This window comes from Cydia splendana, chromosome 18 (assembly GCF_910591565.1).
Source record: "Cydia splendana chromosome 18, ilCydSple1.2, whole genome shotgun sequence".
In the NCBI taxonomy this organism is placed as follows: Eukaryota; Metazoa; Arthropoda; class Insecta; order Lepidoptera; family Tortricidae; genus Cydia; species Cydia splendana.
The window spans coordinates 10,201,785-10,216,861 of record NC_085977.1 but is presented as its reverse complement, the minus strand read 5'-3'; the positions used below and the strand labels follow the sequence as shown (position 1 = coordinate 10,216,861).

General features: G+C 39.5%; 2 protein-coding genes across 2 annotated transcripts; one reads left to right on the top strand and one right to left on the bottom strand.

The window, feature by feature from the left end:
- Nucleotides 1–554: 554 nt before the first annotated feature.
- Nucleotides 555–9,267, bottom strand: LOC134799589 (protein hairless). The gene is made up of 3 exons (XM_063772024.1): nucleotides 8,494–9,267; nucleotides 994–2,382; nucleotides 555–744 (listed from the first exon to the last, which is right to left on the bottom strand). The coding sequence occupies exons 1-3, from the start codon at nucleotides 8,666–8,668 to the stop codon at nucleotides 716–718; spliced, it is 1,593 nt and encodes a 530-aa protein (XP_063628094.1). The 5' UTR covers nucleotides 8,669–9,267; the 3' UTR covers nucleotides 555–715.
- Nucleotides 9,268–9,563: 296 nt separating this feature from the next.
- On the top strand, nucleotides 9,564–14,682 carry LOC134799581 (eukaryotic initiation factor 4A-III). Its single transcript, XM_063772013.1, has 5 exons — nucleotides 9,564–9,860; nucleotides 9,945–10,280; nucleotides 10,432–10,654; nucleotides 13,583–13,837; nucleotides 14,249–14,682. Exons 1-5 carry the CDS (start codon nucleotides 9,710–9,712, stop codon nucleotides 14,499–14,501), a joined length of 1,218 nt encoding a protein of 405 aa, XP_063628083.1. The 5' UTR covers nucleotides 9,564–9,709; the 3' UTR covers nucleotides 14,502–14,682.
- Nucleotides 14,683–15,077: the final 395 nt, after the last annotated feature.

The following is a 15,077-nucleotide window of genomic DNA, read 5'->3' as shown; positions in this document are numbered from 1 at the left end:
TATTCAGGTCGTGTAAATAGATCCGCGGAGCCCGCTCTCAGCGCGCCGAGTGCGGCGGGCGCTTGGAAATTATTAGGAATTTGGGATATTTTACTTCTCTTAAATGTTTATTAGTATTTTCTTTGAAAAGGCACTGATCGTCAATAATGATTTAGTGTTATTTGTTCATTTAGATCATCTTAGCATTCTACTCTAAAATAATAGCCAATATTAAAATATTCAACTCGGAGTACAATATTTTGTATGAAAATACTCATGTGACTCTGCATACGTACAGTACATCTATATTAAAAATATAATATTATTTCCGTGTAAAATACATGATTTGTAAATAGATTTCCAGACAAACAAGTTTGCGGAAAACCACATTTATACAAAAATATTTTTTGCCCATGTGCAAAAAGTGCATAATATCGTTATATAAATTTAATCGCTTCCGAGCGTTTATAGGCTATTGGATTAGGTGGGATGTACTTTTTGGACTTCCAATACTCTCCAATCGATAGTGACCATGGAATGTTGATGGGACAACGTTGTCGACATTTCACCACAAGTTTACTGTTCGAACTTGTTCTTTAATGTATAGCATAAAATATAAAAAGATATTGCATAATCATATGCCACTTTAAATAAACTAAAAGTCTTTGATTGCGTTTGTAATACATGTACAATAGTAACGTTAAGAGCGCACCGAACCGAGCAGCGCCCGCGCCTTTCAGTGCTTTGACAGGTTCAGCGGCAAATCTGAAAAAAAAGGAAAAATATACTAATAAAAACTAACTGCAGTAAAATGACTCAAAATAGGGAAGAATAGTTTACTATTATGTCTTGTGGGGATACAAGATCCTCTTTAGGTCGCTGAACAAGTAGCTATAGACAATGTCTGTCTCAGGTCAATGTCAGTAAAACGCATTACGATAAACAACATTGCCAAATTGTCAAAATGTTGAAATTATTTAATCAGCAAATTGTTTAATAAGTATCAGTTCTCACCTGACGTAGGTTCTTCTTTAGGTATGTGGTCGTTAATGAGCGGGTGCGCCAGCGGCGCCCAGGGCCCGGGCGGGACCGGCACCCCGTAGTGCATCCACAGCGGAGCCTGCGGCGCGCGGTAGCCCACGGCCGGCGCCACGCCGCCGTACCCGTACCCGTACACGTACTGCAGCTCGCGCCAGTCCTCGCGGCGGTACGGTGCGCCCGCCCACTGCCGCCCGGCCGCGTACGGCGACACGGGCGGCGCGTACGGCGCGTGCCGGTACCGCGCCAGCTCCGGCGGCGTCGGCGAGTCCCGCGGCGCGCCCGGCGTCGGCGAGCCCAGCGTCAGCGCCGAGTAGCGGTAGCGGTAGTTGTCGGGGCTCGGGCTCAGGTCCGGCGAGTGCACGCTCGACGGCGACTCCGTCTTCAAGGAGGGCGGGTACGAGTGCGGCGAGCGCCGCGCCGGCGACGGGGCGGGGCTGTCGTCCGGCATGGACAGCAGCGAGTGGATGCTGTAGCTGCTCACGTTCTTGGTGACGGGCTCCTTGCGAAGGGAGGCGGTGCCGTTGGTGGAGCGCTGGGGCGGCGTGTCGGGCGGCGCGGCGGCGCGCGCGGGCGCGTGGCTGGGCCCGGGGCCGGGCGACGGCGGGTAGGACGCGGTGCTGAGCGCCGGCACGGTCTTGGCGCGCCTCTTCGTGCCCTGGTCCTCTAAGCTGACGCGCTCGAGTTCGCGTAGGATGCGCTTGCGTGGCGATACCATCATGTGCTCCTGGCGACACGAAGCCAGCTTGGCGTTGACGGGAGCCGGCAGCGCCGCGACGCGTTCGCGCAGCTTATCTATCGTACGGGCGAGCAACTTAGGCCTGATCGCAGGTTTCGTCTTTTTATACACCCTTAACTTATGATACTGATATGGTTTTTTGAGTTTCATGTGGTAATATTTCTCTCGGTCGCAATCCGTCCGCCGCTCGTCGGCCGGCTTGGCGGCGGAGTCGGGCGCGCCGTCGACGGCGTCCCGGCCGGGGGAGACGGCGCCGTTCCGACAGAGCCCGTTGCGCGGCTCGAGCGGCGTCGCGTCGTAGGGCCGGCGACGCTTCGCTCGAGCGCCGGCGCGGATCGCCTGCGCGGTGAGCGCCGCGGGCCGGCAATAGTACATGGCTAGCTCTTTGGAGAGGTTGCGGCGCGGGGCGGGCTGCTTCCAGCAGTGGTCGCGCTGCCAGGGCGAGGAGTGGATGGAAGAGTTGTCGTCGGACACGCTGAGCGAGGCGGTCGGGCCGGGCGCGGGCGGCGTGGGCGGCGTGTGCGGCGCGGCGGGCGGCCAGAACGTCTTGCGCGGCACCGACACCCAGCCCGAGCGCTCGCCCGCGCGCGCGCACCCACGCACCAGCTCCAAGATGAACTTGCCATCTGGAATATCACACATAGCCCTTAATATCCATGTTTCAAATGATCTAAAGGGAGTCAACTAAAATATATTTAAAAACCGGACAAGTGCGAGTCGGACTTGCCCATCGAGGGTTCCGTACTTTTTAGTATTTGTTGTTATAGCAGCAACAGAAATACATAATCTGTGACAATTTCAACTGCCTAGCTATCACGGTTCATGAGATACAGCCTGGTGACAGACAGACGGACAGTGGATTCTTATTAGTAATAGGGTCCCGTTTTACCCTTTGGGTACGGAGCCCTAAAAAGGATTTAATTACTAATTTTGATGTGCCTGATGGTATAATTGAGTTAATAAAAGGTAAATATTAATAATAAGTGACAACATAATCAGACAAATATAATATGAATTATATGAACCAATGAAGCATCATTGGCAACTGATCCAAACCAGAAATGGTGTAGTAGAAGAACATCATTAAAGTGCTCTTTTTTCTGCCAACATTATTCTTCCTATATTAACTGTTAATGTTCTTCTCTCCTTCTTCCTCGCGTTGTCCCGGCATTTTGCCACAGCTTAACACACACACACAGATTAACTGTTAATGCTATTAATAGTTTAATTTGGGGCAGTTAGCATGTATTTTCTACTTGGATGTATTGAGTTTGGCCATTTTGATAGAAGATTGTCTCATAAAAACAGTGTTATTCCCACTAGTTACCACCAAAATTTTACCAGTGGTAACAACTGGGAATGTTTTCCCGCCTGTCCCCAGCGGTAACAACTGAGACAAACAATTCCAAGTAGTTACCATAACACACTCTGGTGGTAACTAGTAGGAATATTTATTCTCATTGTTACCACCAAAATATTTTAACCCATTCAGGGCCAGCGACTCAGCGTATGGGTCATGCTCAAACAGTTCCGCAGGGCCAGTGACTCACATCTGAGTCTTGAATAAATTCTGATTTAAACTTGAAACGAAACGTAATTTGATGTAATAACGTAAGTATCATATAAGCTAACAACCATTTCTATAAGGTATATTAGGTTAAAAAATTATAAACACGTATTTTTTAATGAAAACAGGGCCTAGAATATTCAAGTTTGGTTTACTATCAGTGCAATATAGTAAATATATTGAAATTCTAGATACATATGCGATGCAAGCAAACAGAAAAATCCATATTTAAAAAATACAAAAAATATATATATTTCAGAAGTTATTGACATGGCTCAAGGTATGGGTCACCGTGGCCTGGCGCTACTTGTAAAAACTACTAATGTTTCCGTAGCAGGCTAATATAAACTTTATTGGCTGGTTTTAAAGCTTATTTCATGTTGACGCTGTTTGATATTGTACCATTTTACAATCCATTACTGTTTGGATGATGGTAAGCCACATTTTGTAGGAACCAAACCGTAGTATTATATTTTGTTTTGTATGAGGGGTAAGACAACTAGGATATTCTCCCACTGTACTTTTATGTCATAATATTTGGTGATCGTTGTATTGTATCTTAGGCAATTACCTACTAACAATTATGTTAAGGTTCATTTTTTTTCGTTTCAATATAAAACAAGGCGGTTGAAACAGTCATCACTAACTAATATTAATAACTTAATATATTACAAATAGTTTGTGACAAATATTTACAAGTTCTTTAAAACATCGTGGTTTCTACGGCAGATTAGAAAGTAAGTACTATAATACATTTTAAGTTCTCTATTGTTACTAATATAATGGCGTTTACCAAAACAAAGATAAATGACCGACCAGGTGTAAGCTTATCGGACACACTTGGACAATAAACAAGGAATGCATCGGAGCGGAGGCGGCGGTATTATCTTTCATGTGGTATTTGTCACAAGAGTTCAAGAAGTTATGTATTTTAGTGTATAGATTAGAGATGTATTTTGGAGTAACATGGGAAATATTATTTAGTCACGATTTATTCGTGGGCGACTTTATACTCCTCCTGTGCTGTTTAGTGATTTCGTATTTTGTGACCATGGCTATGGATTACCGGAATTTGAACCCGCCTAACCAAACTGCAATAAGTAATTCGTTTTTTTTATAGGCACAGAAAAACGGTGGTTAGTAAAAATATTGCATAATGCTGTTCAACTGGCCGGCTTCATAAGCGGCGATTTATTTACCGTGCGCGCCAGGCTCGAGACCCATAAGCTGAGTCATACGTTTTAGCTAAAAACGGTTTGTATGGTGGCCCGGCGTATTGTGTACGCTCAGCGGTACGTGGCCATGAATGGGTTAATGTTCAATTCTGACGAAAAGACCTACATAAATATAGAGTGGGTTACTTCTTCCAACAACCAATTCAGTAAACTGCTCTAAAACTATAAGTTTATTGGTACAAGTATAAAATAATTCAACAGATATCAGAAACGGGCAGACCTAATAGCAAAATATAAAATACTGTCTGGGCACTATGACCTCAAGGATTTTCATGAGATGTTCAAGCGCAACAACAACACCCGTCTGAGAGGTCATCACTTAAAGTTAGAAAGCAATAGGTCCCACAGTAACCCATACAAACACTTTTTGAGCAACCGAGTAGTGAGGGCTTGGAACAAACTCCCCGAAGATGTGGTTTCTGCACAAAATGTGAACCAATTATTAGACAAACACATCTATACATCTACTTGACAACGATAACTATTAATGATTACTGGATACAGGCAATATCAGTTGTCACAACTGCCTGCCTGCTTAAAGAATAATAATAAATAATAATGTACCTAATACTGTACCTGAATGTAGAAAAGTGCTGTGCTATATCATTTACAAGAAAACGCAATAAAATACAGTATAATTATTCTTTAAATAACAAAACGTTAAGAGTTGTATCTGAAGTGAAGGATCTGGGTTTAAATTTCGATAGTGAACTACAATTTATTTCACATATTGACAAAATTTCAGCGAAAGCATACAGAATGATGGGATTCATTTTCCGCCAAAGCAAGGATTTTACAAACCCTAAGACTCTGCAACTTCTATTTAACGCATTTGTTAGGTCAAACTTAGAATACGCGACTACAGTCTGGAATCCTCATTTCAATGTTCACATCCACACAATTGAAAAAATTCAGAACAAATTTATTAGAACAATGAAATATAAATTTAAATCTTTTAGCACTGACAATTTAGAGTCTCTTCAAACACGTAGAGAAATTAGAGATCAAATTTTTTTGTTCAAAATCTTACATGGCCTTATTGATTCACCTAATCTTTTATCTAAAATTTCAATTCGCTGTCCTAATCGGCGAACTCGCTCCACAAACCTTTTTGCAATTGACTTTGGGCGCACTACATATGCAAGAAATAGCTTTTTTGCTAGAGCGTGTAGAACTTATAATGAAAAATTTTCTGATATTGATATATTTCATTTATCATTACAACAGTTTGTTTCTGCAATAAAAAGTACAGTTAATGGTAAAAATAATATCCATTAGTAATTATGTTACATCATACTTTCCAATGTTCGCATGTTGTTTTTATGTGTGTTATTACATCAATTCAAGTTAGGTATTCGAGTTATGCATGTTGTAAATAAATTCTATTAATGTTAAAGTAGGTTTAAGTTTGAATTGTTTTAATGTTAGATTCTGAGCAACATAACTGTTATTATTCATTAGTGGAAACTGTGTGGCTTGTGAATGTGTTATCTGATTTACTATATGTGTTGTTTTTGCCTGTTTGTTTCCCAAAGGTTTAAATAAATAAATAAATAAATAATAATAATAATCTATGATGACGAAAAACTATCGGAAATATATCCTGAAGGACGGTACGGTCGACATTTGTCGGGCATGCCGCCGTCCGGGAGAGTCACTTAGGCATATCATTTCCGGTTGTTCTCATCTTGCTAACGGTGAGTACTTGCACAGACATAATCTCGTAGCCAGGATTATTCACCAGCAACTTGCTCTTCTATACGGCCTTGTGGACCGCGAAGTACCGTATTACAAGTACTTACCTGCGCCTGTTCTCGAGAATGGTCGTGCCACGTTCTATTGGGATCGATCTATCATCACTGACAGGACTATTGTCGCCAATAAGCCTGACATCGTGCTGATAGACCGATCGCAGCGCCGGGCCGTGCTCGCCGACGTCACCATCCCCCATGATGAGAATCTCGTGAAGGCCGAGAAGGACAAGTCCAGCAAGTACCTAGACTTAGCTCACGAGATTACCGCCATGTGGGATGTTGACTCGACGATCATTGTTCCGATAGTTGTGTCAGCGAACGGTCTCATAGCGAAGAGTCTCGACCAACACCTAGAGAGACTCTCGCTGGGTGGTTGGATCAAGGGTCAGATGCAGAAGGCGGTAATTTTGGACACGGCGCGTATAGTACGTCGGTTCCTCACTCTGCGGCCCTGACCACCGGCAGCTTGGGCCAAGCCCCGCTGCCGGCGGCATCCTAGGTTAGGTTTTTTATATTGTGTTTATATGTATTTTTTTATTGTTTTGTAAGTGTTTTTATATTTTACTTTTATATTCATATTATAAATAACCTAACTTAAGACGAAGAATAAATAAAGAGAATAATCTATTTGACAATATAGCCATGAACAGCAAAAAAATTAAGAGCTATATTTACACACACATATTTACTGAATCACCTGTTGACGTAAAACATTCCCACTACATATTAAGCCCGTCACAGATGGAGCGATAATATCCATACTAATATTATAAAGGCGAAAGTGTGTCATACACTGTCTGTCATAACAGTACCTCTTCACGCTTAAGCCGCCGAACCGATTTAGTTGAAATTTGGCATAGAGATAGTTTGAGTCCCGGGGAAGGACATATAATAGTTTTTATGTCGGAAATCATCCCTGAAGAGAGTGCAAAGGGGGGTGGAATTGAAAGAGTTAATGAATTGCCTAATAATTGAAGTAAGCAATGCGCAAATTGAATGATTGCTATTAGCATTATCCAGGTGCTATACCTACTTTAGCTGCTGTCACTAATTCCATGCAGACGAAGTCGCGGGCAAAAGCTAGTATATTAATATACCGTAAGATACCAATGGATATCTCATAATATACCGAGCTATAACATCTTAAGGTATCTTAAGATGCCTTGCTATAAGATATCGTAATATACCGTAATATATGTTACACTTAATTATTGCTGGACTTATTAAACAACAAATGGTAATTTTGTATATAACTAAAACATTTATATGCATAACTATATGATGAGTACTAAACTCTTACAAATAAAGGTCAATTCATTTGTAGAATATATAGGTATAAAACCTAGTTTATTATATCTTTGTCCTGTTGCTAATGCACTTGTTTATTTGTATATAGATAACTAATTGTCAGTAGGTTTGTCCAAATATCATATCAAATAACACTTGCCTTAAATGTTTGTAGAATGTGCTGTTGTCAGTTGTTGAGACAATAGGATCAAGTTAGAGAGGCTTATTATGACACATTCTTTATATGACTAAACCGTAATGGATCATGATTAGGGATGGTGTTATTTGCCATATTATACAAGATTTCACACTAAACTACATATAGAAACTAGCATTGATGCATAAGTACATCGAGAATTAAATAATGGTACCTAATTTTTCTATCTACAAATCATACTAATTGCTTAAAAACCATATCAAAAACAGCAAAGGTATGTTATGTTGTAATCCATATGTATGAGCTACATGTTGTGAATTCTTAAAACAGCTGACATTTCTTTAACAGAGTAAATCACAAAATTAATGACCTTTCATTAAAACCAATATTCTAAGTTGTAAATTACTTTGTTTTGGTACTTAAGTCCAATTCTAGTTATTTTAGTTAAATCTGCTTTCTGGATTAATCATAACAAAAGTATGTCTATCAAGCTGTAATCTAAATGAATTTGTTTCTGGTAGGCTGCCCATGGCTTCTTATGAAACACACAACAATAGTGCAGAGGTAGTGCACAGACAATTGGCAACCACTCGGTCAAACGTGCCTGTGCATGGTTATCAGAGCATGAATGACTTTCTAGTTTTCCTTAAGTAGTTGACTGAAGTACAAAACAAGGCAAATATTCACTTTATATGCAATGAACCATCAGCTGTTTATATTAGTGACCCTCTACTGACCTTTGAAGAACTTGAGTCGGCCGCCCGAGCCCGAGTGCGCCGAGGTGGCGACGGGACTCTCCTCGCTCGCTGTCTTGCTACTGCTGTTCCCGTTTACGCCATGTCTTCTGTCTACTTCTTCTGTCATTTTGGAACATGTTGTCAGAGTTGTGTTCGTTGCTTCCTGTATATGCATTTCATTTCTGACCGCTCATGCAACACACGAGCGACTCTCTAGTCCGAACGCACTCGCCATATCGAACCGAACGTCGGGATCCGCGGCTCGCAGAGCACCAGGCGAGGGCTAGGCACGACATTCAACACTGTCGACACAGTCCTCATCCTACTACGGTCACCTGCTGATTATGAGGATCTGCTAAACATTTGTATAAACACATTTCTTTTCGACACGGTGACTACTGAATTAAACCAGTACTCGGACCACTTCGTTATTGACGACACTCGCGAGTAAAACACTGCTTAAATTAATACTTAATAAATCACGACACCAGTTTCTCAATCCGACCATCGAGCTCACGCTACAAATCGACAAAAGCTGCTCGTTTTTCAGTAGTTCATTCACACCCAGCATCCATTTTGATTCGTTCAAATATGATCGGTCTTTTTGCCTACAACCACAAATCAGAAATCAGAATGCGTTGTTATTTACGTTTAGATATTGATGCGTTGGTGTATAATTCGCCAATTTTCACTTGCTTCGGACTAATTATTGAAGTGTCTGATCTGTATTTGAAATATGAAACCCTTTGGAATTATTTAAAGGACAAATAATTATTTTTAAGTTGTGAAATAGGAATAAAGCCATTTAAAAATTCAAACTTCATAGCAATAATAAAACGCAAAGAAGTCATTTAATTTTCGATAAATACATTCATATAAATAAGGAATTTTTAAATATAACACGTTAGTACCATGCATTATCACTGGATACATTACTATGATATTAATTAAAGTGTAATTATAATTATTTCAGTACTTAAATCAATTTAAATATGTGTTCCAACCGTTCCAACTATTGCTTAAAACGTTCGTTTCTGCTTCTGTTATATGGCAACATTTCATAGTCGCCGGCCGCCATGTTGATTGTTGAAACAAATGTGACGACTGTACGCTGTTTGTAGTGCATTTTTCTCACATTTCTGGTTAAATTTTCTAAACGTGTTCAAGTGAAAATAAACGGGGCTTTTCTTATTAATAAAGTTGACGTCTTCTTAAAATGACTGCGTCAGAGGCCTCATACAATCGAAAAATCATATCGGAAGATTTATCAAACGTTGAATTCGACACAAGCGAAGATGTGGAAGTTATTCCCACATTTGACTCCATGGGCCTTCGGGATGAATTGCTGAGAGGAATATATACTTATGGTAATTATGTCTATTCAAGTTTAAGCAATAACTTGCAAATGGTATCGTGAATTGTATTATGTATGTCAAACTTTCTAATTCCAGGATTCGAGAAGCCTTCCGCTATTCAGCAGAGAAGTATTCAGCCGATTGTGAAAGGCAGAGATGTGATTGCCCAGGCCCAGTCAGGCACGGGTAAAACCGCCACATTTTCCATATCCATCCTGCAGTCATTGGACACGACTCTTCGTGAGACGCAGGTTCTGGTGTTGTCGCCCACTCGCGAGTTGGCTACACAGATTCAAAAGGTTATCCTGGCTTTGGGAGATTTCATGAATGTCCAGTGCCATGCTTGCATTGGAGGCACAAACCTCGGTGAAGACATTAGGAAGCTGGATTATGGTCAGCATGTAGTTTCTGGAACTCCTGGCAGAGTTTTTGGTAAGATAATACATTTTAAAATAACAACTACATATAATCAACCCCATTTTAAGCAAACTGATACCAATACTTACACAGAACACAGATGGTTTTTAATGAAACTGAATGATACCTTTTTCAAGCTAATGTTATACATGCTGATTATTTACAGACATGATTAGAAGACGTGTACTCCGTACCAGAGCAATCAAGATGCTGGTCCTTGACGAAGCTGATGAGATGCTGAACAAGGGCTTCAAGGAGCAGATTTATGATGTCTACCGTTACCTGCCGCCTGCAACACAAGTTGTACTCATATCTGCTACTTTGCCCCATGAAATATTGGAAATGACTTCCAAGTTTATGACAGATCCCATTAGGATTTTAGTTAAACGGTAAGGATAAAGGACAAATTAAGTTTTTTATAAATTCCTTTATAGCCAAAGTACACGGTAAAGACAGTTATACAAGTCATTATTCACCTGAAACAGGTAAAGACAGTTATACAAGTCATTATTCACCTGAAACATCACTAAGGGCCACTTGTGCGTTCCAGGGTTAGCCAACTAACATGAAGTTAACCATTTATACAGGATTATTTGTACTGTATAAACTCTAAATTAATTCACTACTCCTTGAACATGTAAATGGCCCTTAGTTGATAATAGTTAGTATACTGTTAACACAATGGGATTCTAGCAATTTATTTATGAATTTGACTTGTTAGAGAGAAAAAACTTGTGCAAGTTACTGTACACCGTGTTTTTATTGAATTCCGTTAACTTCGGGGTATAGTTAAGTACGTTTATAAGAACTAAATGGCATAAATAATGTTGAAAAAAAAAAATTTTTTTGTTTTCTTTTTTGTTTTTTTTTCTGTTTAAAAAGTAATTAATGTAGCATATAGCGTTGTTGTAACACGGGCATTACGTTTAACTCAACCAAACAATTGAAATCTGTGACATATCAATGTCATTTCGTACATCAATCGACCGAGATTGTACTTAAGTTTAGTAGCAAATGTATGAACTCATTCTAAACACTAATCAATATGTAAGCCGGCCCTAAGGCAGGTGTACACGCTTGTAGAGGCCTTATAGGAAAAAAATAAATTATGGATTATCTCCGAAATGGACTTAATTAGAACATCGGTGTCTTTGAGAAAGTTACTTGATTTAAGCTCAGGAATGCACCCTTGAAATTAACGGAAATAAAAAAAAACACGGTGTATATTAATCTCTTAGGCTAATGCAGCGGTCGGCAACCAGCGGCCCGCGAACCTCTCACTTGCGGCCCGCGAGCCTCCCTGGCTATTTTGTATGTAATATTGACATATGACAATGTCTGATAAAGTCATAAATATTAACAAAGTGCGGCCCGCGTTCACTTTGTTAACTGTTATGTGGCCCTTGACTGCTAAAAGGTTGCCAACCGCTGGGCTAATGTATGGGGTATGCTTACTTTTTGGCATTAGCTGCTTTGTTACTGCACACCGTTGTATGGGGACCTTGCACTTTGAGACTATGCGCTGAAACTTGGCACAGTTGATTCTTAGCTGGTCTTGAGCAGATACAGACCGGGAGACCTCGAGAGCCACGTCTCATTTAGTGGGGGGGAGGGGGGGAAGTTCGACGCCGCCGCGCTTCACTTGGAGCAACATTTCTCTAAAACTATACCTATTAGGGAATGTAATATATCATTTTCGGATAAATTAAGGATGAGGAATCTAGTTTTGGAACAAAAACAATGCACTTTCTAACAAAAAAAAAGCATAAAGTAGAAAAGACTAAAAAACGTATTTTTGATTTTTTCATAATTACCAATTTTTTTTTAAAGTATAGCAGGAATCTGAAAACAAAAAATACAGTCGTAAAGCTACACTTATTACGTTTAAGAAAATATATAGTTTAATATACAAAACTGTTGATAAATGGGAGATAAAAAATAATATTAAGCGTGGGTCAGAGTGATCTCAATACAAAATATGATGAATGTGGGAAAGTTACTTATAATTTGTTCTACAATCGTTTATTTTTCTTGTTTTTCGTAAATAACTCGTAAACGGTAGCCCACAGCAAAAAAATATCTTTTACGTAAATAATCTGTTTCAGATTTCTTATAAAATAAGTACTACTGTTTTTCGGTACCATCAATATTAAAAAAAATATTGAAGGGAGAAAATAAATACTTAGGTCCCCTTTTTTAGTCATTCGTAAATAACTCGTAAACGAAGGCCAATAGCAAAACAATTTTTAGTACATGAATAATTTACATAAAATTTCCTACAAAAAAGGTCATTCGAACTTTTTCGCTAGGATCAATATATTTTTTGCTATTGGACATCCTTTACGAGTTATTTACGAATGACTAAAAAAGAGGACCTTAGTATTTATTTTCTCCCTTCAATATTTTTTTTAATATTGACCTTAGCGAAAAAAAGGAGCACTTATTTTATAAGAAATCTTAAACAGATTATTTACGTAAAAGATATTTTTTTGCTGTGGGCTACCGTTTACGAGTTATTTACGAAATTATTAAAAAATAAACGATTGTAGAACAAATTATAAGTAACTTTCCCACATTCATAATATTATGTATTGAGATCACTCTGGCCCACGCTTAATATTATTTTTTATCTCCCATTTATCAACAGTTTTGTATATTAAACTATATATTTTCTTAAACGTAATAAGTGTAGCTTTACGACTGTATTTTTTGTTTTCAGATTCCTGCTATACTTTAAAAAAAAAATGGTTATTATGAAAAAATCAAAAATACGTTTTTTAGTCTTTTCTACTTTATGCTTTTTTTTTGTTAGAAAGTGCATTGTTTTTGTTCCAAAACTAGATTCCTCATCCTTAATTTATCCGAAAATGATATATTACATTCCCTAATAGGTATAGTTTTAGAGAAATGTTGCTCCAAGTGAAGCGCGGCGGCGTCGAACTTCCCCCCTCCCCCCCACTAAATGAGACGTGGCTCTCGAGGTCTCCCGGTCTGTATCTGCTCATGACCAGCTAAGAATCAACTGTGCCAAGTTTCAGCGCATAGTCACAAAGTGCAAGGTGTCGTGCACTAACAAACTAGCTACATACCTCTGTCTGCATAACTTCAAAGTTATTACCTACCTAATTTCAAAGTTTTTAGGTAACTGTTCTGATGATGCCAATAACTTGTTTTGAGTTATCACTCTGACTTATTAATTTTTTATTGCTCCAAAGCCAGCTTTATTATTATTACATCATAGAAATTATGGTTCTAGTAAGATTGTTTTTGTCAGTGAAAGTTTCTGCAGTACTAAAGTGATGTTTTGTTATTTTCAGTGATGAATTGACACTCGAAGGCATTAAGCAGTTCTTTGTGGCCGTGGAGCGTGAGGAGTGGAAGTTCGACACACTTTGTGACCTGTATGACACTTTGACCATTACACAAGCTGTGATATTCTGCAACACCAAGAGGAAGGTGGACTGGCTCACACAGAAAATGCAGGAAGCCAACTTCACAGTCAGCTCTATGCATGGTGATATGCCACAAAAAGAGAGAGATAATATTATGAAGGAGTTCAGATCGGGACAAAGGTATGCCCCATGTCATTTTCTAGCTTTAAAGACAGACTGAATTGTGATTGGATTCAGCTATATTTAATGACACAAAATACAGATATCAAAATGGCATCAAGGGTGTTGTCTCGGTATTAGAGTTCCATGCTTAACCCTTTCTGTGAGCATACTTTAGTGAGAACCCGATGTAGTGCTAATATACTCAGCCATGCAATAACAATTGGGAGTATTCCCATTTTTCCCCACCAGCACAAATGTGAATAGGTGCATTTATGTGAAGCATTCCCATCAGTCCCTGCCTCATATAATATGACAGAGGGGACAAATGGGAATACACAAATAATTATTCAAATTAAATGGTGCACATTGTAAATTATGTAATAGTAGTCTAAAACTCTAAACCATTAATACCTTTTTCGTGTTTTACAGCCGCGTGCTAATCACAACTGATGTATGGGCAAGAGGTATTGATGTCCAACAAGTATCTCTTGTCATCAACTATGACCTGCCCAACAACCGTGAGTTGTACATCCACAGGATTGGTCGTTCCGGCCGTTTTGGACGCAAGGGTGTTGCCATCAACTTTGTCAAATCAGATGATATCAGAATCCTGAGAGATATTGAGCAGTACTACTCCACACAGATTGACGAAATGCCAATGAATGTAGCTGACCTCATTTAAATTAATTTGTATATCGTATAAAATGTATATCTCCCCTTCTTTCACACTCTGTGAACAATAGGCACTGCATAAGGTGGTAGGGTTCGGTTAACACCCTTTCTGCAAAATTGTGAGCTAAAATAAGCATCAAAATATGTTAGACTTATCTTAATATGTAACACAATAAAAGTGAAGTGTAAAATTTAGTTTTATTTTGAATTTGTTCTATGTTATCAACATAGCCTGCCTGCTTGACTTCTCCTTTTAGGGTTGCGGACCTCACCTTAAAATGGAACCCATATAGGATCACATTGTTGTCTGTCTGTCCGTCCGTCTGTCTGTCAAGACCTTTTATCTCGGGAACGTGTGGAGGGAAGGAGGGAGGAAATACTCAGAGGTCTACCCTAAAATAGCCCTAGCCTTTGAAGCTGTGAAAAAATAAAACTTCTAGTTAACGTAAAAAAAAAGATACGGCCGCGGCAAAAATAGTTATTTACGATACAAGATACAAGTGCGGAAAAGAGGAAGTCCGTAACGAGTGGCGATAAATTATAACAAGACCGAAGGGAGTGTTTTAAATCGACCCGAGTTGCGAAT

Bases quoted from the DNA above. Each gene is read 5' to 3' on its own strand.
- LOC134799589 (XM_063772024.1), bottom strand. From the start codon at position 8,668: ATGCATATACAGGAAGCAACGAACACAACTCTGACAACATGTTCCAAA. The intron at 2,383-8,493 runs GTCAGTAGAGGG...GTGATATTCCAG, and splicing joins CCGACTCAAGTTCTTCAAAG to ATGGCAAGTTCATCTTGGAG. The intron at 745-993 runs GTGAGAACTGAT...CTTTTTTTTCAG, and splicing joins TAAAGAAGAACCTACGTCAG to ATTTGCCGCTGAACCTGTCA.
- LOC134799581 (XM_063772013.1), top strand. From the start codon at position 9,710: ATGACTGCGTCAGAGGCCTCATACAATCGAAAAATCATATCGGAAGAT. The intron at 10,281-10,431 runs GTAAGATAATAC...GATTATTTACAG, and splicing joins AACTCCTGGCAGAGTTTTTG to ACATGATTAGAAGACGTGTA. The intron at 10,655-13,582 runs GTAAGGATAAAG...TGTTATTTTCAG, and splicing joins ATTAGGATTTTAGTTAAACG to TGATGAATTGACACTCGAAG.